General features: G+C 33.1%; 2 protein-coding genes and 1 pseudogene across 3 annotated transcripts; 1 reads left to right on the top strand and 2 right to left on the bottom strand.

The window, feature by feature from the left end:
* Nucleotides 1–285: 285 nt before the first annotated feature.
* Nucleotides 286–6,369, top strand: Hen1 (Hen1 methyltransferase). The gene is made up of 5 exons (XM_070668453.1): nucleotides 286–710; nucleotides 1,028–1,275; nucleotides 1,354–1,536; nucleotides 1,600–4,469; nucleotides 4,551–6,369. Exons 1-5 carry the CDS (start codon nucleotides 447–449, stop codon nucleotides 4,661–4,663), a joined length of 3,678 nt encoding a protein of 1,225 aa, XP_070524554.1. The 5' UTR covers nucleotides 286–446; the 3' UTR covers nucleotides 4,664–6,369.
* Nucleotides 6,370–7,805: 1,436 nt separating this feature from the next.
* Gapcena (GTPase activating protein and centrosome-associated) lies at nucleotides 7,806–15,953 on the bottom strand. 2 transcript variants are annotated; one of them, XM_070668455.1, is made up of 17 exons: nucleotides 15,320–15,952; nucleotides 14,892–15,070; nucleotides 14,616–14,790; nucleotides 14,334–14,532; nucleotides 14,060–14,243; nucleotides 13,569–13,931; nucleotides 13,212–13,487; nucleotides 12,945–13,113; nucleotides 12,637–12,878; nucleotides 12,361–12,549; nucleotides 12,104–12,229; nucleotides 11,825–12,010; nucleotides 11,538–11,712; nucleotides 8,535–8,725; nucleotides 8,381–8,440; nucleotides 8,117–8,308; nucleotides 7,806–8,043 (listed from the first exon to the last, which is right to left on the bottom strand). In XM_070668455.1, the coding sequence occupies exons 2-17, from the start codon at nucleotides 15,060–15,062 to the stop codon at nucleotides 7,810–7,812; spliced, it is 3,132 nt and encodes a 1,043-aa protein (XP_070524556.1). In that variant the 5' UTR covers nucleotides 15,063–15,070; nucleotides 15,320–15,952; the 3' UTR covers nucleotides 7,806–7,809. The 2 variants fall into 2 exon arrangements, with proteins under 2 accessions (XP_070524556.1, XP_070524555.1); XM_070668454.1 differs by having other exon boundaries at nucleotides 13,212–13,931; nucleotides 15,320–15,953.
* Nucleotides 15,954–19,201: 3,248 nt separating this feature from the next.
* LOC139109411 (uncharacterized) lies at nucleotides 19,202–26,799 on the bottom strand (annotated as a pseudogene).
* Between the last annotated feature and the right edge of the window lie 888 nt (nucleotides 26,800–27,687).

Genomic DNA, 27,687 nt, shown 5'->3' on the forward strand with positions numbered 1-27,687 from the left:
CGAGAGGGCCAAACGGAAAGATCATGGATTCTGAGCCGTCAGCTGGGGTTCGTTTTACTGCGCATGCAACAAAATCTTTCGATATCGAGGGTGCCGCTGCGCCGTGTGGTGTCGGTTGATACGTATACGACGAAAAGCAGATATAACGTTTGCTGCGGCGACGGCGGCTAGCCTTGTCCTATGTGACCTTAACGTGGTGTGCGTCGAGTCTTACACAAAGCGCGCGCGTTATTAGAGATATGTGCGAGAAGGAACGCGCTCCACCACTTTCCTTCCGTTCTCGGCGGCCGAGGGAGGGGATAGAGAGAGAGAGAGAGTCACGTACGCTAGCCGCCGTCCCCGCAAAGGACGCTATACTCGCCCCGACTTGCCATTCGGTGTACGTACATAGAGCGGTATGAGTCTGCGGAGCGGTGCTGGCAAAGTCGCAAAAGGATTTTACGAACATGGTCGGCCTACTGTTCCACGTGCTTTACTTGCTAGGTAGATGCATTTACGATAAATATCGCACCAAGAAGTCGAGGCTACTGCCCGATGCCGCGTACGAGGAGATGCTAGAGTACGAAAACACGCTCGGGGATGACACGGAATTGGAGGACACGTCCTGGTGGACTGACAAAACGGTGAGCTGCTTCTGCCCGCCTGCGTACGTGCAGAGATACTCCGCGGTGTCGAACGTCCTCGCAGAATACAAAGGGAATCTGCACAAGGTACTGCCATTGCACCTAATACATTTTTTTATGCATTTAAACGTACATGTGTAAGATATATAATATACATACTTTTTATGTGTTTACATTGTTTTTTTTTACAACTTAATTTTATCCAGAGTGATCGCTAAGAATTTCTCAGATGCCAGTTCGATCTATTGCTCAAAGAGCACGAGGCAAAGTTATTACACGTTTCTTAATCTCTTGCTTTTTTGTTATCATTTTATATTGACTTGTTATTTGGCAAACAATGTGTGAAACTGTTATTCTCTATAACCTCTTATACTCTTCCAATAACTGTTTTGTAATTTCTACAGATTGTCGATTTTGGTTGTGCAGAATTAAATTTTCTGCCTTACTTGAAAAGCATAAAAGAAGTACAGCAGATACTCTGTGTAGATGTAAATAGGCAAGTATTGGAAATGAATGAGCAGAAAGCAGCACCATTGATCACAGAAATGTTGTCCACTCGACAAAGATTGCTTGTAGTAGACGTTTACGAAGGCAGTGTAACAGACAACGATGTAGTGCTGGAGAGTACAAATGCTGTGATTTGTATTGAATTGTATGTTCTCACATTGCACAAATGTGTAATATTATACATATGTTCTTTTATTATAGAAAAATGTCTTTTTATTTCTAGGATTGAGCATTTATATCCAGATACACTGATAGATCTTCCTTTTAACATTTTCGGCTACATCAAACCAGAATTAGTAATAATAACAACACCAAATGCAGAGTTTAATGTATTATTTCCAAATTTCTCAGGCTATAGACATCCTGATCATAAATTTGAATGGACAAGAAAACAATTTCAAGACTGGTGAGTTGTATAAAAGCTTGGAAAATTATCTCAATTAATTTTTATCGTTATATTTGTTTATAGGGCACACAATATTGTGGTAAGATATCCATATTATAGAGTAACATTTCATGATATTTGTAATGGACCTGAAGGCACTGAAAAAAAGTTAGGTCCATTGACACAAATGGCAGTGTTTCATAGAATTTTAACAAAAAACGAAATAGCAGTACAAGTACTAGTACCAGAAGAATATATTCGATTAAAAGGACAAAGTGGATTATTTAATACAGTAGCTACATATAATTACTTTATGGGAGGCGATAGTCGTTCAGACGAACAAAAAATATTAGATGATGCGATATATTACATTCATTTTTTATCCTATAATACAAACGATGCTGAAGATATACCCAAGTATTATGAAATATATTTAGATCGTATATTGCAATTTATGCCTAACTGTACCATCACAGTAGATGCACTGAGAACGATTCTAACAGATGCAGGATGGAACGTTGTAGATCGAGAAAATGGACCAGTAGTACTTAATCCTTCAGAACCTTCCGATGATGAATCATTTGATGACTATGCGGAGAGTAATTATGATGATCAAGATAATGAATATGAAAATTCGGCAAACGATAATTCTGATAATGCTACAAATGAAGAGTACAAGTGGGATTATGTGACAGAATTACCCGCAAGTGAGATGCCTACAAATGAAAATGGAGAACATTTATTTCAACAAAGTTCGTACGTTGAAAATTTGCACGAAGAATCTAATGGTATATATGATGAAAATGAGTCATATTTGTCCGAACAAAATTTGCATAGTGAAAATAGGCATACTTGTAATCCTATAAACGAGGAGAGATGGGATTTCGAAACTGGCTCGTTAATAGATGAAGAAGAACATTCACCTATGCAATTTCCTCATATTGAAAATTGGCACGAGGAACTCAGTATTATTATACCCGAAAATTTATCCATTCATGATGAAAACACTTATTTATTTAATGGTGAAAATTCTTTGTTAGAAGAATCTCAATTATTAAATGATTCATCAGTAAATTATAATGGTATAAAATATTCGAAAGTTAAAAATACTACAGAATCTGTATATACTGAAGAAAATTTCGTAGCTGATTGTATCTCTCTAAATAAGATAGGGGATTTAGAAAAAGCTCAAATAACTACTTCTAATACGTCAGCAGAACTTAATAGTCCCCGATTAAAAAATTCAGGTGAAATTAATCCTGCAGCAGAACCAACTGTATTACATAATATTGACCAGACAAATCTAACAGCTGCACAAGAAGTTACTTCAATGTTAAATTTACAATCCGCTAATTGCTCATCGACATCACCACCGTCGACTTATTTCAGTTCTTCAGAAATAAACAATTCTTTGCAAGACTTTAGTTCTTATTATCAATGTTTATTAAACAGCACATTTTATCAATCTGAAATAGCAACTGAAGCGACTATGAGTGTAAAAGACTCTACTGTAGAAGATAAACATTGTTCAAAAAAAGATCTTCCAACGAAAGATGAGGAAGCAGGAAGAAGTTTGCAAGAAAGCGAACTAAACTTGTCATTACCTTTAAATTATAATTATAATGTTAAAGAAGAGAGAAACGTTTCAGACATAAATCAAATTTGTGAGGATAATAATACAGCCGATGTGATGTCTTCAGAAGTTTTTAGTGGTAATTTTAATAATCAACCAAAATATACAAGTTCACCTCGTACAAAAGTATCCACTGCTAATGTAATTAGTGAAAGTGTTAAACCTAGAAAACTGCCTGCAATGAGTAGTAATATCTTATCGGGCACAACAGAAAAAATTGATGAAATCGAATCAGATGCTACTAGTACTAGTTTAGAATTAGAATTTTTATTAGAATCTGATCAGAAATCTAATAATAGTATTACAGAAACAATTAAATACTTAACATCTAGTGATGATACTGCAAATACTTCAAAATATGACATAGACTTTATCGTTAGCGATAGCACGCAACAACAAAATTCGTCTTTAGAAAGTCAAAAACTTAATAGTGTTGGTAATTCCATTTGTACAGAATTAATACAAGATACTCGCAAATTAACAGAAAATGACATAATCAATCATGGGTCTAATGTTACGAATAATGTACAAAATATAGATAAAGATGAAAATGTGTATTGTAAATTAAAAAAAAGAGATTACGAAAAAGCACACTTAGAAAATGTGATTAGTGATCTTCCACATTCAAGTATAAGAAAGAAAGATTTAAATCTGCCTAAAGAATTAAGTTCTAAATCACAGAGTGTTAACGAAAACTTTTCATTTGATTGTGCCAAAGAAACTAATGTTTTAAAAAATGATAAGTTTTTACCTTGTAAAAGTAGTGAGGATACAAGTAATGTTCGTTTCACTTCATTAAAAAGTGATGATAATGTCGGTACGAGTAAAGATGCATCAAATGCTACTGGATTAGCGAACAACGTTGAAGCTAAGCTTTCTTCGCCGCTCGAAACACCTCCAAACAGTTGGTCTCCTGAAATTATGGATTCTGGTTATCCAAATTCAGGTTCAGTGCAAGATATAACACCGGAATATGACTTGTCTAGCATAGCTCAGGATCATATACCGGATTCCGAATCGCCTAGTATCGCGGAAGCGCCAAGACTTGGCGTCTTAGAACCGGTTGAAGTCGAAAATGGTGATTTGGCAAATAACAATAGAGATGATGAAGGTAACAATATGGTAGCTGTGGATGTTAATGATATAGAAAACTTACAACCGCTGATTAACGTATTGGAAAATGATCTGGAGAACGAAAACGATATTTACGTAATGCAGAACGGTTTTCCTATGTGGTTATTGAGAATATTGGACATGGGAAACCCGGTTGATTTTGACGTACAAGCTCGACAAAATTTACGACTTCCTAATGAAATCGCAGGTAATTATATGCAAATTATTTTTATACTGTCCGCAGTAATATTTTATAGATAATATAATTATACAATATTTTTATTTTTAGATGATGTTAATTATGTAGGTAATGATGAAGGTTTTGATAGTTCTTCAGAAAGTGAGAGTGAAGTAGCTTATAATGAAATTAATGAAATGGGAAATGATGAATTTGGTATATAAAAAAGTTTTTTTTAATGAAAAAAAGATAAAGAGAAAAAGGTAGGAGATAAAACATGAACGTGATATTATTACATTACAATATTATCTTACATATCATTGTTCTTCTTAACAAAGTTTTTAATATAGGCTTGAAAAGAAATCATTCATGTTTTTTTTAAATATAAGTAAATTATTGTATTTTGAAATGTTTGATTAAGAAGAGTAATTTTTTTATTAATTTAATTCTATTCACAAATAACTACCTCTTGCTATATATTTTTTACGTAATATGTTAAAATAAAAAACTTTTTTTATTTTTATATTTTTAATTAATTAATTAAATAATACCTACATATTAAGATTATTTCAAGCCTATACAATGTTTTATGTAATAATAAAACTAATCTAGACGTTAGTCTTTATAAGTTAGAAGTATGATACATTTTTTCATTATGTTGCATATTGTAAGCATTTCATGGTATTTTTCATTTTCTTGTTTTTAAATAAGTATAAGAATCTTTCCAATTCCAGTTTTGTACACAAGTATATTATTAAAACTAATAAACATTTTCCTTAAATTTATTCTAAATATCAAATATTTCAGTTATTAAACTTATTAAAATAATATCGTTTATAACATTTTATATATGTATATGTGTAAGTATGCATGCATAATATATATGTACATATATTTTATATGTATATGTATATGTGCGTGCATTTCTAATATCCGCATACGCACACATACACACATACCGTTATATATACATATGTATATAACATATATATGTATGTATGTATATATTATATACTATGTTATTTATATGATACATTAACGCATACACATATCGCCTTGCATATACATCTTAATTTTATAACTTTGTTATTAATTATTTGTCAGTTGTTTCTAATACATTTATTTTGCTCTACATGTAATTTAGGAAACTTATTTATTAATACGTTAAGTTTTGATAGGATATGAATAATGTATTATCTATGTGATATCTGGTAAATCAGTAACAAACATGACAACTAATGTTGAATTAATTTTTATAATTTTTTGATAATTTCGTTAATCTAAGACTGAAACTACATATAGTTAAGTTTGCAAATATGCAAAAATTTTGGACAAATAAAGTCAATACCAAATTTAAACATATGTAATATTCCTAATATATTTTATCCTAATACAGAAAAACATGTACATACATATTATATGGCATAAGAGTTATATGAGCTTCTTAATATTAAATATTTTACATGGAAACATAATATTTTTCTTTATTTTAATGGAATAAAATTACAGGATATATGTAGTCTAAGACTTTACATCGTTCTGTCAGTTAGACAATTTCAATTGTTGGTTTTAGTTATTTACAGAAATAGAATCTTTTATTTTCCAATAAAAGTGATTATTCGCTAGAGTATAAGTCAGATGTGACCATGAAAGCTTTGCTTGAAATCGTGTGCATATTGCTCATTAATAATTTTAATGAATAGAAATTAATAAAGAAATTAAATAGAAAATATATATTAATTAGTTCAAAAATTTCAATAACTTTTATTTATTATACAATTTAATGCCAAGTATGCTAGTAATATACATACATATTTAATTTTAATTCATATTGCATAAGTTATATTTTCTTGATTCTAACTTGTAAATCTGCATAAACAAATATATTTATATATAAAAATAAAAATTAAAAAAAAAAAATGGCACGATTTACGAAGCTAAAGTTTGATAGTCAGAAATGTGTTACAAGTATGTAGGCATATTACAAATTTATTGTTAAAACATTTATGATACTCGTAATGCTAGACAAAATTACACATCAATGGAATTGCATTTTTAAGTAGTACCTTAATGCCACGACTTATGGCGTTTAGTAACGTTCGTCGTACTACAATTTTATCAAAACGAAATGCGAATTGTGTAACAAAACGGAATTATAAGTATTTTGCATCTATCGTGTAATTTACACGAACTATTCTGCTATATTTTTATTATTAACGCTCGACGTGTGAAATAGAACGTTATACGATTTACGTATTTACCAGTGGAAAAAATGCATATAAAATTAAAATGGTGAAAGTTTTAATATCAACTTTAACGATCTATGTGTTAGTAGAATCATTGGAATATTGTGTTAGTAGAACTGTCAAAACTATATAATTACGTGTATAATTACGTCAAGTGAATTCGTTGCAGAATAGCGGACTTAACATTAATAAAAACACATGGAAGAAAACGCATTTAAACTATTTCGGAATGTTACGTTCGTCCAGGTAAAATTAAATTAAAAAAAAAAAAAAAAAAAAAAAAAAGTAAATGACAAAATAATTACAATCTCATTTCTGGTACAATGTAAATTCTGATTTCCGTAATCGCGCATTTGTTCAGTAAAAGTGTCATGACTTTTGTTATTCGACAATTACTGTATGTACAGATGAAAGTCTCTACAGCATTTTCTCCCTTTCATACTTAGACTAGTTTCATACAAAACGCGGCATATAGACTTATTTTTATTTCCTATTGTAAATAATTTAATGTATTTGTATAATTTGCATATTTTATGTTATAATGTGATTTCATTTCGATAGATGGTTTATTGTTAACAACTCTTGCGTAGCATTACGTAAGTTTTATCGAGCACAGCATTGCATTTGCGCTGCGGCATACATTAATATATGCCAAATAAGAAAGAAAGAAAGAAAGAAAGAAAGAAAGAAAGAAAGAAAGAAAAAAAAAAAAAAAAAAAAAAAAAAGAGGAAATAAACATAAAAATAGTTAACGTAAGTGTTTAAACTTGTGTTTCGAAAAACAAAATCACAGAGACGAATCTACGTCCAAAACATAACAGGCTTATAACAAAAATTTTTCAATATAATATTACTCTTATGTAAATAAGGCTGCCTGATTAAAAGCACTTGACGTGCAATAATGGAGAGCGTGACAAAAAAATATATCAAGGTAATAATAGAGCAAATCGTACGTTATGTGCAACTACGAATATATATCATGTTCACACTTTTGTATCCGATACACGGCTCCGGGAGATGTACGTATTCTCCTTCCTCTAATGGTGTTTTGTCTGCAGACAAAAACATAAAAATAATGATAAAATATTGAGTGTTTGATTATTATGCATCTTGTACTTACTGCATCACACAACTTCTTTAAGACTGTCACGCGTTTCACGGTTTCGTGAATGCATCAGATGGTGTAGGTCACCTCCGGGCGCGCTGTCGCGTCTCAGATCTCTTAGCGTAGTTGGAGTCATCACTTCCCTCTTATTCGCTGCTTCTTTTATACTGGATAAGGTTTTGCTCAGCCACGGCCAACTATTCCGCGCTGCTTGCAGCTCGGAGGCGGTGGCATGTAACTGATGCGTTAAATCCTGTCGAGTAATTAATGTCGTAATCTGTACTTTTCAATCTTTAGAACATTAGCCAAATGTCCTTGTCACCTACTTGATTTCGGCACTCTGCCTCGACATGCGCCAGCTTCGTTTGCGCCAACTCTAATTCCAGCTCGCGTACTCTTTCTTGCACTCTATGGAGCATAGGGTCGATTCGGTTCTCCAAAGGATGCGCGATGTCTGCTAATATGTTTGACGAATCCATTATACACGTTCTGCATTTCTCGCATTTTGAAACTTTCGCCTGAAAAATTATCGTTATCAGAATTCTCTCGATAAAGCATTAATGCTGCCGATTACAACCAAGATAACATACCCGTAACTCGCTCAACGTTGTCTTAGCAGCATTGTAATCGTCTTCTAAACGTTGACAGATCTGCAACATATAAATATTCTCGCATATCCTCTCTCTCTCTCTCTCTCTCTCTATAATAATTAAAGCTATTTGCGATATTATATTATGTAGATACCTGTTTGTACTCAGCTATAATAACATTGCTCCTGCGGCTTTCAGAATCAGCTCGAACTACTTCACGCTGCAGCATCTCTTTAATCTGCAGCAGCTCTGCCTCCAATCTTTGTTTCTCTTCCTCATTTCTGGCTACTGTACCACGTAGTTGCTCCACCTCGTTACTATATTCGTCAGCATTTTCCTGTGCTTCTGTGACACAAAGAGCACAATTATTATTTTTAACAAGCTTACGAGTGTAACGTACAGATCATGTTTATTACATGAGAATTTTTAACGCCTTTTCTTTTTTCATACGATTATATATTTATAACTACAAATTCCTAAAATGCATCACGATATTCTGGACATTACAATAATTTTTATAAATTAAAGAATATTTATCTTACTCTTCATTAGTTCTTTCACTGCGTGGCTCATACTTGCATCACTGATACTCTAAAAGCAGATGGTCCGTACATAACTGACAGACACAGATATTTTGCTAACACGCGAGTGACTGGTTTTGCTATATAGACTATATAGACTGTAGGAAGAATGCTACGGGCAAATTTAAAACGCTGACATAGCTGATATCGGATATCTTTATCTTGTTTGATATATCTTTTTAGAACAGCAATTGATAGCCGAGGTTTCATTATGCGACACATTTTTGGAATTATGTACAAAAATGTAAATTCAACATATAAAATATATGTATAAATTTTCCCATCATCGTTCTCTAGACACTTTAGAAAATTAAAACTCTATTTTATAATAATTAGTGCATGTATACTATTGTCTCGTTAACTATATTAAATTAGTTAAAGTTTTTAATTAAGTCTAAATTTATACAAATAACATAAGGCACTTTTATTATTATATATAAATGTGAATGTTCCTATCTAATACGATAAATCAGCTTATAATCATATTACTGCTTATCAGCTTACGTACACTTCAACGACCTATGGTATATGACTGAGATAATAACTTTGTAAAAAAATATTTTTATATATTCTTCAAATATTTTCTATTTCAGATAATCTTTTAAATATCCAAAATATATATTTCTTTATATTATTTAGAAAATTTAATTAGCATTTTGACGTTCATACTGAGGTATTACACTACTTCTATATGTACGACGGAAGTTAGTATAGTATAAACAAGTGTTGACAATTTTATTTGTTGCGTCATGCATGCCCAAATGTAGCAAGAAAACAACAAAATGTGAAGATAGGAAGTGCATGTTTTATATTCATTAGGAGCAAGGATATTCACCGGATAAAATAAGTAATTCACAAAACTAAAGGTACTCTCTGAGATGATTTATTTTTCAGTAAGCAATAATAAATAATGTATAAATAAAAAGCCATACACGAGGTCGTGTGTACACAAGCGGTACTGCTGATAAGCGTGAATTCTAACAAACGTAACATTTATTTTTCCAGTAACGTTACACCGTTAAAAGATGGATCATACTTTACAAAGTTTAACTTAAAATAAAAGTTTAATAACATGAAAATATCCTCGTCTAAAACTGTATATTAATATATGGTTCACAGCACGCATTGATATATAAATAACCAATAGTAAAAAAAGAATACAACATAATAATTCCATGGTTTTTTTTTTATGCATGTGAGTATTATTGTGTTATAGAAATTAGTTATTTTGTCTTAATTATAAGTTTAATCAACTCGCTCATCAATTCTATTGTCCATTCAATCCTATCAATTTAAAAATATATCTTTGCATTTTTCAAAAAACAGTATTTAATGTTTATTTTTTTCTTTTTTATTAAAGTTGCATTTTCTATTATCGCTAAATGGCTATACTTTAAATTAAAAATAAAAATATTAAAACAAGCAAAACCACCACCTGACTATACAGTAATCATAGCAATGTCTATTTCATATTTTATTAATCATTTAAATAAAGAGAGCTGTATGTAAAGTTCATTATAAAAAATCGAATATATTAGGGAAAAAAACTGGATCTATTGATTGCATATTTGATTACGTAATATCTGTGAGACTAGAAAAATATTATGCTTTGGCTTAGAAAAGTTAAAGTCCTACTTCGTGTACGTTTTGTTAAACTTGCATGTAATTACCGTAACTACACATATGTACGTACACACAATTTGGTTTACACACAGATTAGATATATTTAATAAATATAATTAAATGATTTTTTAATCAATTTAATTTCAAATCAATAAACGCGCTAGTGTCTCGCGTCAAGTGTAAGTAAATTTAATTTTAAACTAGAAAAATCATTTTTCTCTAAGTACTACAAAAAAAAAAAAAAAAAATATATATATATATATATATATATATATATATATATATATATATATATATATATATTACTTTATGGCTATATACGTTCTATAAGCATGATCTAGAAACTTGTTATACTTTGTATACATCTTATAAACAATTGCTTCTCGTTATATAAAGATGTTTGACTTTAGTTTTAAATATGGCATATGTACATACAAATCTAAAATTTGTATATGCCGAAAATTTCTGCACACATAAATTCACAACCAACAAGCAATGATTGCTAGACCATACACAAGATATACATGCACGTTCACTGACAGACAGACAGACATGGCATTTGTTGCGGGGACGACGGTAAGCGTACGTGATCCTAGCGTGGTGTACGTCGAGTCTCACAGTTTTACATGAAGCACATAACACATGTTCCACGGAACACCGTGGAACGCCGAGAATTAAGCACTACAACCCTACTGCTTTTTCCCTCGCCCTCTCGATCTCCTCCCTCGGCCACCAAGAGAACATGTGCTATGTGCTTCGTGTGAAACAGTGAGACTTGACGCACACCACGTTAATCACGTATGCTAGCCACCGTCACCGCAGAAAACGCTATATCTATCTCTCAATGTACTACAGCATAAGTGTAGTGTTTCCTAATGAATTGATGAAACATTGTGTTTAAAGGTAAACGGTAAAGGTAAAATATGCAGTTTAAACGTAGAATATAAAATTACCTTTCAACGTCATAAATTCTGCTTCATATTTCTTCAATTTTTTCAACGTCACTGAACAAGCTAACTTCATAACATAGCGTGCAACTTCTTCATTTCGGCAACGTTTTGGTAAATGTACTCTGAAGTATTTCAATATACTCTCAAAGTCTAGTTGTAATAACTCTTTTTTACAAAGCTAAAGAAAAGAAAATTACTTCTTTTTAGCATACATTATTTATAAAATAATAAAAATTATTATAAAATTAATTAGAGTGATTATATCAATAAAATCAGTGTACATAACTTACCATCAATAAAGCGAGGGCAACTTGAAATAACGTGTCCAGTCCTTGTAAAAGAAATACGTCCAAGATATGAAAGACAAGATATAATGGAAATCTAGCAGTAAATAGAGTTAGAAACCATTGTGCGGCGAACATGTGCGTTTCTACACCGCGATCACAGAAATGCTTATAAAGTTCCGGCAATTGATCCTAGAAAAGAATTGTAAAAAATATAATGAATTATGTATAACATAATTCGTTATTATATAAACGTCATTATCAAACAGATTGAATATAGTTTACTTCTATTAAACGATTTAATTGATAAAATCGCATGTAAAGGTTGTCAAATCTATCCTTGTATAAATCTCGAAGACCATAGTCGTACATTAATTTAACCAGAACACAGAACGCTTGTTCTTCGGGCATCTAAAAAAAAAGCCAAAGTTTGTTTTGGTCGATAAATACTTCGCATCATAAAACTATCATAAAACTCAATGTACAGAACTCTAATGTCAATTCTAAAAAATTAATCATAAAATTAGTATATAATTACTTACGTGTAATAATAGACTAGCAACTAAAAAACTGAGGCCCTGACAATATCCAACTTCTTCATCGTGAACAGCATATGCTTTACTTATTCTGTATAAAGAATCTTGCCCTAAACCACCCGTTTCTTTAAAGAAATCATGGGCTGGGAATGTTCTATTAATATCCCTTAAAATTACACTTTCACAGCTGCTCTCCTGCGTATTTATAATTAAAATTCATATTACATTTTAGAAAAAAAAAAAAAATTATTTTTATTTATTAAAATTATACCAAATACTCACTTTTGTAATTAACATTCTATATTTGTCCATCATTTCTTGTGAATTGTCACAATTGCTCAATCGCTGCCAAACTTCACCGCGTAAAGCTTCAGGAATTCCTTGTTTCGTTAATTTTATAAGAAGTTTTGGACGTTGTTCATTAACTTGCCAGCTATCTAAAACTTCAGCCCAACTGGCCAATTCATCTGCCGAGCAATCTTTCGAGACTTCACCGGTACCACTTAACATTGGTTCATCACCGTCTATACAGTAATTAAAGCATCAGCAAAACTGTTGTTGTTAAAATAGTTGTTATTAAATCTAATTACCTGAATCTATTTCTTCTTTAGGCGTAAGTGTATCGATACTCGTCAAAGAGGGCGATCTAATTAAAGATGCCAGATTCAAAGCCAGATTTAATCTATTTCTATCTAATTCACCTGATGTTTCTATACTTTGTACTTCATAATGTACCTCTGCACCATCGCCAGAAATTACCTATCACAAATAATAATAAAAAATATTGTATAACGTAAACCTATAAATATTAACAAGATATGATTAAAAAAAAAAAAATTTATATCAGAACAGCTTACTTCTTTAGAATTAAGATAAAACTGTTGCACGAGATTCCTTTTATTAAAATACCAAAATCTTTCGTTTTGTGGAAACACTTTGACTGCTGTTTCTATTACAAATCTTACTGGTTCTCGAATGTCTCTGATAACGAGATCAACGGCGACAGTCATAAAAATTTTACCCTCTCTAGGAGTTTCTATGTTAAGAGTTTCCAAAGCGGGATCTGCAGGATCCCAACGTCCACAAATATTATAGCACTGTTTATCTTGCATTATTGGTCCAGTATTAACTTGCTGCAAAATTGTCGTAATATTGCGAACATCTGAGCTGATTATAGACATAAAATTAACTTGCTGGTGTGTATCTCTTTTTACCATCTCAAGTAGTCGCATGTCACTGTGTTTAACATTTCGGCCGGGACTAACGAGAACTCCGAAACATCTTTCGACTTCGAGCGTAACGCCGCCTTCTTTACTAGACACTTGCTGGATACTCATACAGACTTGCTTTGCCACATTACTTCGTAATTTGAAACAGTTTCTATCCTTGGGAACTGTACTAAAACTACCTTTTCCATCTTCTTCTTTTATTTCCATAGTGACTTCAAAAATAAATACTCTGGAATTAACTTTTTCACCAGCATTGAAACCATTAAAATCACTGCCTGTTAAAGAGCTCGTCATTGAACGTGGTATTCTGTGGAATGCTTTTGAGAAACAAGCTGACACTTGTCCAACCTGTGCAAAAAATAATTAAATTGATAAAAATTATTTCATTAAATTATTAACATTATACATATTGCATTTATTTTACGCATAATTTAATATACATATTATCGAACAAATAATATAATATTAAAATGTACCGCTTCTGGTATATCACAGCGGAAAACGTGACATTGATAAATGGCAGATTCTAAAGTATCCCCATGTGACCATGTAAAAGCAAAACATGCCGCACATGGACCAGTATTCTCGCCACGCGCGTAAAATAGAATACGTTGTACTTCATAACGCGCAATGGCTTGTTGTGTTGCAGCATCGTATAAACTAAAGAATTACCATATTACCATATATTTTAGCAAACAATATATACATATATGGATTTTTTGTCAATTCAAATTTACTGAAATTACTCACATAACTGAACCTTGCGAACTACTCGGCACCGAAACGGAAACTTTTATTCCTGAATTCGACGATTGCTCTGCATTTAATATATTCATATTACGTTGAATTTCGCATTCTGATTTTGGCGCATTTATGGCAGCTGAACCCAAGTAAGTAACACCATTAAAAATAGTGCACTCTTGTTGAACATGTGATAACGTATTTAATTCTAGAGCACACAAATACATGTTTAAGCCTTAAGTTCGTTGCATTTATATCATTTATTTTTATTTATAAACGAGTTGAATTTACCTTCCTCAAGATAATCTTCAGGCTTCATAACATCTTGCTTTTCCGACGCAACAACGCAAGAACTAACGTCGTAAAATTTACTGTGACCAACTTTTTTTGTCTTTTCTTGATTTTGCAAGGTAGTACTCGTCATTTTCGATTCACTGCCTTCCATTTTTGAGTCCTCTGTTAAAATCTGCAGTTATCAGAACAAACACATTAATATATTGGTATTTATCTTCCATAGATATAGAAGCTTATCTATTAAGATTAGAGAGTGGGGCAATAAGTACAGACCTCATGGAGATTATTTTGTAAATCTTCCAGATTACCGTTATTGGCAATTTTAAGCATAGGTGGTTCTAAGAGAGCTTGTTGCTGCTTGCTACTACCTTTTTCATTCACAAATTCATATTCATCACTTGTCGCCACTGATTCCATGGACTTTACACTCATACTATCCTCCATAACTAGGTCTACAATAACAACATTAATTAATATTAAAATTTGTAATTGGTGTTAATTTCAAAAAACATGCAGTAAGTTTTTAAAAAATTGTTTACTCATACTTTATGTTACTAATAAAAAAAAAAGTAGTTTCTCAAATATAAAAATAAAAATAATTTATACAAAAAACTCTTGCTGTAATTAAAAAAAAAAAAAAAAAAAAAAAAAAAAATTATACAGTATTTCTAATGTAATTCTACAAAATAGTAAATACGTACAAGACTACAATTTCTTTTTAAGAACACAAATGATTTGTGCGTTCCCCAGTGTAATGAAATGTTATCTTCGACTCAGTATTCCTGGGAACGTCCCTCAAACGACCCGGCTGAATACCAAGGAAGGAATCATTGGTGTCCTGCGGCCAGATTCAGCCGCGTCACCCTCGTGCTGGATCAGCGCGGTCCATTAGAACGAAACGGCCCGTTCGCCCATCGAATTCGAAGGCAGCCAAAGGAACATCTGCGATGTTCGCGTCGACGGCATCACCGTCGCGCAACGTAACCGTTTGTGGTCTATCTCCTTCTCTCTTTCTCTCCCGTGATTTTTCCGTGTATTATTTCAAGCGATGACGGACCTCGTATCCGCCCTAGTCGTCGAGCTTATCCCGAGCCGACGACTTCTGGGATCCGCCGAGCTGTCAAAGAATTATCTCGCGGAAGACGACCCGCTCTTTACCACCTTGCTAGCCTTGCCCGCGATCTCGGAGTGAACCTTCGTGGCTCCCACCGGCGCTGTCAATTCGCCCGCAGCACGTCACCTTCTTTCGCGTACCTCTGGCACGGCCTTGCCGATTCGCTCCGCGTTTCAGTCGCGACCAGCGTTTACATGACTTCCCTTTAGCAGGGAGCGGCGCGCCTGGCGGAAACGACGGGGTCGGCCATTCGCGAGCACCCACGGCCCAGAAACTTCTAATAGAGATCGCCACCAGTGGTAAATAAAAAATTTAACTTAAAAGTCATAAAATCATTAAAATAAGCGTAAAATGTCATTCAATTAATATCGACCAATAGAAACACAGCATTAGTACTGACATTCATGAAACGAGTAGAATAATAAAATATTGTAAAAGTACTTAATAAATAATAATAAACTGTTGTAAATTAACGTGCAAAACAGAATTATGTATAAAAACTTATAAATAACGCGAAAAACAAATGTAAAATGTCAATCAATTAATTTCAACCAATAGAAACACAGCACTAATACTGACATTCATGAAACGACTGTATTAATAAAATATTGTAAAAATACTTAATAAATAGCATTAAATTGTTGTAAATTAACGTGCGTAATATGTCAAGCGATTAATATCCGCCAATAGAAACACAGCATTAATACTGAGTGGGTCGAGGATTTTCTCCTGAGTACCAGAAATGGTCGAGGAGACTTCCGAGGCTTCCCCAGGGCTCCGGACGGTTTCCTTGGTTAGTTTCCGTCGCAAACTTTTCGTCCCCAAAGCGCCAAACTTGTAAATAAAGCAGAAGTATTTTTTAATTAAAACTGAAAATCTCATAAGTGACACTTTGAGGTTAAAGTTATATTTTGACTATTTTCTCACTTTTTAATTAACTGAGGCTCTCGGGCAATCTAAAATCGGTCCCTCACGATAGAGGAGGGTATTCTAATTAAATTCTAACGCATGACATACCTGAATTCACTCTGCAAAGTGTTAGTGCTATCTGGAGTACTGGGTAAGTCGAGGATTCTTCTCTTGCACCAGGAATTGTCAGAGAGACTTCTGCAGCTTTCCCGGGTCTCCAGATGATCTCGTTGGTTAGCTGCCGTTACGTACCTTTTGCCTATAAAGTTTAAAGCCTGAAAAACAAATAGAAATATTTGTTTTTCAGGTTTCAAACTTTAACCTATAACACATACCTGTCACTATTAAAACTTTTATAAAAATTAATTCTCGTTAATGCACAGTCTTGGCACTTTGTGGGGACCAAAAAGAAGGTTCAAATTTGTTAGAAAATCCAACGAGACACTCGAAAAAGCAGTAGATCTCCCACAAACGAATAAAATAAGCATAAAATATCTCACGAAAAATATTCACCAATGGAAACACAGCATTAATACTAACATTAATAAAAAAACTTAAATAATAATATAATGTAAAAATACTTATTAAATTGCATTAAACTGTTGTAAATTAACGTGCAAAATAAAATTATAAATTAAAACATTTAAATAACGCAAAAAGCAAACGTAAAATGTCACTCGATTAATTTCAACCAATAGGAACACAGCATTAGAACTGACATTTATGAAACGACTCGAATAATAAAATATTGTAAAAATACTTAATAAATAACATTAAATTGTTGTAAATTAACGTGCAAAATACAATTCAGTATAAAAACTTATAAATAACGCAGAAAACAAATGTAAAATGTCATTCAATTAATTTCAATCAATAGGAACACAGCATTAGTACTGACATTCATAAAACGACTCGATTAATAAAATATTGTAAAAATACTTAATAAATAGCATTAAATTGTTGTAAATTAACGTGCAAAAAACAATTCAATATAAGAACTTATAAATAACGCTAAAAACATAAAAAGAGCGAAAAAGTGGCACGGTCGAAGTCTTTTCCGCTAAAATTTTGCGCCGCAAAAGCTCCGAAAACGCTAGGAGTATCAGGAACATAGAAGAAGCGAAGAAGTGGCACGGTCAAAACCTTTGTAAAATATCTCGCGACTCAGAAGCGCTAGGTTATTGTGTCTTTGGAGTTCGACGCAAGCTTCCAAGCCCTTCAAAACGCGTGGTTGATCAGATCCCTACGACACGCCTGTAGACCGAGTTATTAACGATCAAAGTTTTAAGGGAAAATGTTAAATATCTCGCGAGCCTGAAGAGCTAGGCTATTAAGTTTTTGGCTTTCGACGCGGGCTTCCGAGCCCTTCAAAACGCGTGGTTGATCAGATTCCTACGACGCCTGTGAACCGAGTTATTAACAATAAAAGTTTTTGCGGAAAATGTGAAATATCTCGCGACCTTGAAAAGCTAGGCTATAGGGTTTTCGGCATTCGACGCAATCTCACATTTTTTTTATTTATTCCTTATCACATAATTCGCATTGTTTTATTTTAATTTTTTTAGAAAACCTGGTTCTACTTTATTAATGATTTATTATAAGTATTAAATGTAATTGTAATTTTTAATTGTATTAATTAATATTCCACAAATATGAGAACAGCGGAGAGCACGGTAAAATGACCGGGATTATAATTATATGGATGAATGAATATACATAAGATGACTTCGGTTAAAGAATTTCATTTAATATGGAGCATGATCCATTCTTCGAGTCTGAAAGTTGGGACTAGGTTAAAATAATTTTTTTACATTATAATTATAAATAGATTTTTATTTCATTATTATTTGTGATTTTAATTGCAATTTTAATTGCATTAAGACATAATTTTAAAATTTAAAATTTACAATTTCTTTTGGCGTTTTATCCACCAATTATAGACTTTAAAGACATTTTGTAATGCACAATGTTTGTCGTGTTTGCCACATCGCACGGAACCAGTGGCGTCTAAAGTATTTAAAGATTCAACATGTTCCCATATAGCAAAATGCTGCAAATTTTACGCAAAGTTTGCAGCAAATTCGAGCATGCCTTTGAGGCAAAATTATAACAAGGTGTGTCCGGAAAAACTTATACTTTGCTGGCAATACTTTTCGAAAAAGCATAATACATATTTTATGTAAATAATATAGCACATTTTGCTGTGTACAGTACAACAGCAAATTTATACCAAGAACAGGGCAATCCTTGCCACACGCAGTAAGATAACAAATTTATATCAAAAACCGAGCAAACCTTGCCACACACTGCAAGACAGTAAATTTGTGGCAAAACCGAGCAAACCTTGCCACACACTACAAGACAGCAAATTTGTGACGAAAATAGACAAAGTTTATCGTAATAATGCTGATTGTATAAATAAATAATTTCAATTATATTAAACAAGTTTTAATAAAATCGAATAAATTTTACATTAACAATTGTTAATTCAATAAATAAACTCTCCGAACGCACCGGAATGTGTTGGGCTCAGTGATCAATTTATTATAATATTCGTTTTTCATGCAATGCCTGTAACAAAGTTGAAAAATAAATTTGTTATTTAAATGCGGAACTAAATGTTAAATAAAATGTATATAAAGATATATGTACATTCTTACAAAACTGACCTAATTTGCTTCTGTTCCTTCTGAATGTACTGTCATCCTCGTTCTTCTCATGTTCACTGTGTTCGCTGTGTTCGTAGTGTTCGTCGTTCCACATATTGTGTGCTTTTTTTTCTTTATTGCTTCTTTGTGTGCGATGCGAGTTGTTATGAATTTTGTTCAGATATCTTTGTTTGGCTGCTCGCACAGCATCCCTTATGAACGTTTGGAATGTAGCTCGCATAGGTTTTTCAAAATTTTTATTTTTACATACCGCATCTGTAAAAAATAAAATTAAAATATAATTGATAATTGAAATGAATCATTCAGAGTATAAGTATAAAATAATATCATACCGTAAAAAGCTTTAACCAAGCAGATATTAAATAATGGCCGTTAATTTTCACGATCAAACCACGTGCATTAACTCACCAAGCGATCTTAAAAAATTTCCTTTACGCATAAATTTATGCTCTCTTTGGCATTAAAACCACTAATAAAAATCAAGTAGTTCACCTATAATTTAATATATAAATATTTCTTATATAAATATTTATAAAATATGTATACATAAAAATACGCACGCACGCACGCACGCACGCACGCACGCACGCACGCACGCACGCACGCACGCACGCACGCACTACTTGTATATATTAAATTAATTATACATAAGTTTATATAATAAACTTATTTGTTTTACATACTAATGTCGTATATTCTTCATTACTTGCATTTTCAAATTTGTCTACATTAGCTGTTGATGTTATTGGCAAAAATGCTGGCTTCTCGGGTGTATGTTTTTGGCTTTTATTAGTTATATTATATATGTGTTGAAAAATTTGATTTAATTTTTGATATATTTTTCTCTAAAAATAATATATACAAATAATTAGATAACATCATAAATATATTAAATATACACATATGTCAATATTTGTAACGCACTTACAAAGATATTAGCGTGTCATTATTTAATAAAAAAATCTGTATTATATACTTTTGATGTTTAGAATACATAATATTTAGTATTAACATATACATATAATTACTTGTACATATAATATGTATAATGTGCTTCAAAACTTTATTTCTGCAGCCAATTGATCGATTTTTACGTTTATTGCTCTGTAAATATTTATTTGTATACATATTAATTTAGTATATTTAGTGCAATAAATGTATATTTAAATTGTAAATTGTTTTGTGCTTAAATCTATTATCTTACTCAATTTCCGGTTTAACATTATAAAAATCTCCTGTTTGTGATATTATATTTCTTTGAAGAGGACTGTCATTTTGCCAGATGTTGGAAGGTTAAAAATTAGGGTCTTGCTGTGTATTCAATCCACTATGAATATGTTGTGTATGAGTAGATGCATGTGGATCATGTGTGAATGTTTGTTCTGTATTATGATTTTGTGGTTTATAGTGTAATTGTTGTGAGGTATTATTAGAATGTGTTTGTGTTGTGTGATTAATATTTAACAGCTGTGTGTAAGTTGGTGCATGTGATGTAAAAGTGGGACTTAATGTTTGTGATGTTTGAGTAAAAGGTTGTTTACAAAATGAATGTGTTGTGCCATGTGATGTATTAATAATAGGTAATTGTGTATATGTTTGTGTTTGATGTAAATAAGCATTCATATTTGGAGGTTCATTTTCTAATACTGCTTGTAAATCTGCAACATCCTCATCTAATTGACATTTTTGTTGTCCCATCGATGTTTTCCTTGCTGAATCTGCAATTTCTTCTGTTTCTTCTGACGATGTTGTTTGATATCGTCGCGGTTTAGCAATGTTATTGCGTTTAGGTCGATCCGTCATTTTTCCTATAAACATATAAACATATATACATATACAATAAATATACACACACCATTTATATATATATACAGGGTGTCCCAAACAATGTGTCACTTCCAAAAACTATGGGTAGAAAATTGAAATCTAAGACAAAAAGTCAAATGCAATTTTTAAAAATTCTCAATAGTTTTTGAGAAAAAAATTAAAATATATAAAATGTATAGACGTAAGAGTAACAAGGAAGCTGCGCATGAGTGAGTGCGACAGGCGAATGACTAGAAATGGCACCGTCGTTTGTCGCGCTCACTCACACGCAGCTTCCTTGTCACTCTTACGTCTATACATTTTATATATTTTAATTTTTTTCTCGAAAACTATTGAGAATTTTTAAAAATTGCATTTGACTTTTCGTCTTAAATTTCAATTTTCTACCCATAGTTTTTGGGAGTGACACATTGTTTGGGACACCCTGTATATACAGGGTGTATCATTTCATATTGACAAATTGTCAGAGTTAGATAGGTCTCGTGGATACAAGTTAATAAGTCCTGTGCCATTTTGCAAAATTCTCAATAGTTATTGAGAAAATAATTAATTTGTCTAGCGCAAGAGCGACAAGGAAGCTACGCGTGAGTGAGCGCGACAGGCGAGTAGCTAAAAATGGTGCCGTCGCCTGTCGCGCTCACTCACGCGTAGCTTTCTTGTCGCTCTTGCGCTAGACAAATTAATTTTTTTCTCAATAACTATTGAAAATTTTGCAAAATGGCACAGGACTTATTAATTTGTATCCACGAGACCTATCTAACTCTGACAGTTTGTCAATATGGAATGATACACCCTGTATATATATATATACAGGGTGTCTTAGCCCATGTGTAAAATCCTATACAGATAGGTAGGTCTTGGGGAAATAAGTAAAAAAGTTCTTTAACGTTTTAAAAAATTCTCAATACTTATTGAGAAAAAAATTAATTTGTCTAGCGCAAAAGCGACAAGGAAGCTACACGTGAGTGAGCGCGATAGGCGACGGCGCCATTCCTAGCCATTCGCCTGTCGCGCTCACTCGCCCGCAGCTTCCTTGTCACTCTTGCGCTAGACAAATTAATTTTTTTCTCAATAACGGTTGAAAATTTTTCAAAATGTTAAAGAACTTTTTTATTTATCTCCCTAAGACCTACCTATCTGTATAGGATTTTACATATGGGCTGAGACACCCTGTATATATATATATTATACAGGGTGTCCCAGATCAGTGGACGATGCCGTAAATAATAGGTAGATTTAATCGAATTAATACGAAAAGTCTTTTACCATTTTGAAAAATTCTCAATAGTTTTCGAGAAAAAAATTAAAATATATAAAATATATAAGCGTAAGAGCGACAAGAAAGCTGCGCGTGAGTGAGCGCGACAGGCGAATGACTAGAAATGGCACCGTCGTCTGTCGCGCTCACTCAGCCCACGCTTCCTCGTCGCTCTTACGCGTACATAAATTAATTTTTTTCTTGAAAACTATTGAGAATTTTTCAAAATGGTACAGGACTTTTCGTTTTAATTCGATTAAATCTACCTATCATTTTCGGCATCGTCCACTGATCTGGGACACCCTGTATAGTAATTTTGTATAATTGATACTTTTCTTTTCTTAAGGTGTTTGAATATTAATAATATTAAATAATTACAACAATTCCAGAAAAGAAAATGTCAATTATACAAAATTACAATTCTTCAAAAAATGTTTAAAAAAATAAATTTGACTTGTATAAACTACTTAATTAAAAAAATATATAAAATAGTCAAATAAATATAAGACAAATTAAAGTATAACATTTTGTGCACTTACCTACTTATATATTGTTACATACATTAAAACTAACATTTACTTTATTGTGTAGAAATATATGATAACACCTGAAATATTTTAAAATTTAATTATTAATATTTTATTAAATTACACGAAAAAAATAATGAATTAATATATACTCACTAGCATTTCATATATTATTTTGCATTCTATTTCTTTTCCATAAATCTATAATATATCTAAACAATAGCTAAATAAAACATTAATATTTATCAATCAGTATGTATAATCGCGGCAACTACATATTCGTTAACTTCAGGCTCATCTTCGTCACTATTATCACTTACTGATAAACTTTTCCAATAAGGCATTTTATAGCACTCGTAGTGAAATTGATTTAGTGGAACACAAAAAATTTTGTTACTTAATGCGGAACATTTAAATATTTTAACTTCTGTAGATGAAATACCAGCATCGTAGAATAAACCTACTTTGGTAAATTTCTTGACAACCAGATAATGTATGGCATTTTCTACTAAGATATTGACAATAAGGCAAATTGTTCCGTCGTGTAAAATACAACAATTATTTCTGATATCTAAACTTAGAACAATTCCATTATATGTCACTTTGCGATATTGACAGCTGTTAGGATTAACGTTAGAAGGAAGAGGACCTCCATTATATGCTGTATGTACTAGTGTAAACGAAAAATCAGTTTGGCAACGATTAGAATTCCTGTCACAACCTTTTAACTCTGCCATTCTATTAGCAAACTGTTCAAGAGGAAAATGAGGTTTTCTACAGTATTTTCTAAAAAATGACATATTGTTTTCATAACGGAAAGCAGAATATGTATCAAGAGGACCTAGCTGTCGCACATCACTTGTAAGATGAAGAAGACCATGCACATTGTATGAAAGAAATGATAAACCATAAATATTTTCACACCAAATTACAAACTTTTGTAAAGCAAGTTCAGCAAAGTTTAAATGTGCTTCGGATGGTGATGAAGAAATTAATATTCTCATGGCAGTATGCAAAAACAAAAAATGGGTATTGTTACGTCTCCGACTCCGCGTCTTTTTTTTTTCGACATATATTAAAAATTTAGTTAAGGGGAAGGTAGACCGTAGTCCATTGTAACACAAAAGAAGAACTTCAGAGCCTCTCAAAAGACAATTCATAAACCACTAACATATTCCGGGACAAGTTGTTGCGTGAAAGCATAAAAAACATGCAACATTGTAAACGGGCGCCAACGAAAATCAGACAAAGAATTTGTCTAGACATAATACAAAAAATCAAAACTTAAGGGGCTCATAAATATTTCAACTCTAATAACCTGTCTGTCACAGGAAAAGAAAAAAATAACTTTTTCTTAAAATTGTAATTGCGCATAGATCCTGAGCTTTAGAAAAACCAAGGGCGCGAGAAGCCCGTAATTACCGGAGAATGTGGTGCAGACAAAAGCAATAAAGTCAGGTAACCATACGTCATACGGATGGTAAAAGTTTCCCCACCATTCCTCTTTGGAAATGATAATAAAACTCTGGAAGGCTCGGAAGGGATAACTCCTTAAAGCGGGGGTACTTCGTAGACATATTATTTTCTTAAAACCAATGGATTTCGGGAACTCCTCACCAAAATCTAGAAACTAAGGGCGAAAACTTAGAACTTTAAGAAATAGACAAGAGATGGAGTGCGAATGTCCAATAATTTTAAGATAGGAAAAGTGGAGGAACAAGCTCCGCAAATGAAAGATTAGAATTTCAGAAAAGTGAAAATTTGGGAATAGTCCTCCCCTTTTCCAAGCTTATAAAATATTGTGTTTTGGCGGAGCACGCTTTCTTGCATCTCAGCTACAGCCGCTTAAGTTTTGTTAAAATCAACGTGAGTGTTACTCAGTGCAAGATTGCAGAAGAAGCATCGAGAAGATCGCCTAAAAAGTAAGTCTCAACGTTTCATAATGTATTGTCGCGAAAATTGAATCCACTAAATGTACTATTCAAATCAATTGTTCTTTAATTTCAATTAAAGAGAGAAGGGAATGTCCGAGTCGGAGTTCCGAGGTTTTGATTCTGTTCGTTTGGTCCTGTGGTCTATCGAATGTGTGAAAATGCCTGCTTCCGAATATCGGCTAGGATACGCTGTCGAATAACCAGCAATTTTCGGTGGTTCGCGCCGCGAAATACTGCTGGAAGTTTGGCGACTATCCACGGCTAAAGAATCGGCAAGCGATTCTCGCCAAAGGTGAATTACGAGGATTCATTCATGGACGAGTCAAAGGCTTCGGAAATCGTCGGTGATGAGTCTTCTTCGCCCCTTTCTTTGTTAATCTTGTAAATTCTGTTTGAATAAAACTAAAAGTAAATTATGAATTGTAGTGGAATCTATTAATAAGAAAACGATTAAGAAGAGCCGGACGCGAAGAAACAAACAGATACGGAATCTGAGAGAGTTGGTCCGCCGCTTTTTTATACAATATCTGCTCGCGGCGGCGCCAAGCGAGGAGGTGTTCGTTTCTCCTGCGCGCGACGAAGAGAGACCGTGGTCTCCACGTCCGGGCCCTCCGCCACCGTCGCCTATCCACGGAGACCCGGAGCCTTTATTCGGATATATCCCGCATGAGGAAATTCCAAACATCCAGCTCGAAACATCGGCCGGCGATCTTAACCTCTCAAGCCAGTCCACGGAGCCGGGATCGGAACAATTCCGCCCCACGACTCCATCGTATACTCCGAATTCATCCCTCATCTCCGAACCACGTTTTCCCGGAGGTGAGCCACGAGCCTGTTCCTCTCCTCTCTCACCGCCTCCTTTTCCGTTCAAACCCGAGAAAGCCGACTCTCTGGGCGAAGATAAATCCATCTCTCTCCCAGAAGTAGACTTCCCCGATCAACCTCCATCTCCCGTCCCGAGTATCGAGGTTCTCGAGGAGCATCCGGAACCAAGAGAGGTTAGAGACCCTCTCATGGAGCTCCTACGCAGGGCCTGTACTCCGTGGACAGATTCTGTTCCGGAAAGGGCCTTCTCCATCGGCCCTGACCATTTCGAGCCAGAAGAGATCAAAAGACAGGCAGCTCGTTCTGCTCCTGATTCTCATTTCTTTATTTACTATCCCGGGGTGGAATTTCCTTTCCTGGCCCCGATGCGGCTTATTGATTTGGTTCTCCCGAGATCCACAGTGAGGGTGGTAAAAATCGAAGAGGTCACTCTGGACTGAAGAAGTCATACAAATATACGCACACACACACACATATTTTGTAAATACTCTTGTTTCTCTGCCATGTTAAATCTATACTTATTTATCCGATTACAACCTTTCTCTTATTATTTGATTTTTTCTGCTAAGACATTAATTTTATTTTTATATTTTAAACGAAACAGCTAAATATCTAAAATTGTTAATTCTGCCTGTTTATTCGATTAATTTTCTTTGTAATTTTAAACATTATGTTTAGTATTAAATTTGTTAATTTTTGCGTTATTGAAATTATGAGTTGATTATTTTATAATTACCCTAATTATCCTCCATAAGCGAACAATCACGCCTGGTTCTATCCCAGAGAATAAGGATTCATTTCCTTTCTCTAAAAAGGAACCACTTACGCGCTCAATCTAAATTCGAAATTCTAAAGTATTTAATCTGCGCGTAAAATAGCGTGGATTCGAATCTCGAATCCCACGTAAAATTCGGTGGTACGTCATTTTTCTACCTTACCCACAAATACCTTTCCCGAGAATTTCCTTCAATTAACCATTTAATAAAAAATAATCTTCTTGACGTAACAATAACATAAACAATTTTTTTTTTTACTTAACCATAAAAAAATTTAATTACTATTATTAATGAAGAACTTACATTTACATTACACAGCTCATCATCAGATATTTCGGTCATATCGAAGTCCGAATTACTATAAGCAATAACATTCTCATCGTTTTTTAAAGAATACAGTTGAGAAAAAACAAAAAAGAAAAAAAAGACATTATATAAAATAACATATTGATTTATTATATTGTAATAAAAATAACAAATTAATTTATTAATATTATAATAAATGTTTCGTTGTCACCGACAACTCAGTCGCTCTCGGGAAATTTTTAGGAAGTGGTCCGGTGGAAAGAATTGCTTCCCTTTTTTCTCAAGTCGGCTGGTTTATTAAAGTTGAGCAGAAGGCTCAACGCTCTAGCAAACTCGTGGCCCTTAGCTGACCAACAATCGGCCCTCGTACAATAGTCGGTAGATACGTAACGCTATGATTAAAGTAACTTGGCGAACTGGCGCGGTCTCGTTTTTTCGGCTTTTATACATCGACGCGTTAGACCTTCGATTTGCCTTACTCCGCTTTAATATCAAATTTAAAATGTTCGTTGTCAGCGGTTTTATCCTTGTACATAATTTGGCCCGTTTAGAGTACGGTGTTTACCGCGCTTGTTTGCTCCGATGACGCGCGCTCGTCTTTATTTTTACTGTAATATTTATCTTGTTCGACGGTCGGCTAGCGATACGTTTTTAACGTTACATTTTATTTTACATTATAACGATATTCATCGAGTCATTTTTAATTATCCGAACAATAAATAATAAAAAAAATGCCAGCACCCACTTCTCAAGAAGTACGAGGGGAAATTATTGCATATAACGATGCGGGCTACAATATGAGCGAAATATCTGAGATGTGTAATGTAAATGTAAGTTTTTCATTAATAAATAGAAATTAAATTTTTTTATGGTTAAGTAAGAAAAAAAAATTGTTTATATTGTTACGCCCGGTATACGGAGCGG

Source organism: Cardiocondyla obscurior, linkage group LG17, assembly GCF_019399895.1.
Source record: "Cardiocondyla obscurior isolate alpha-2009 linkage group LG17, Cobs3.1, whole genome shotgun sequence".
Lineage (NCBI taxonomy): Eukaryota > Metazoa > Arthropoda > Insecta > Hymenoptera > Formicidae > Cardiocondyla > Cardiocondyla obscurior.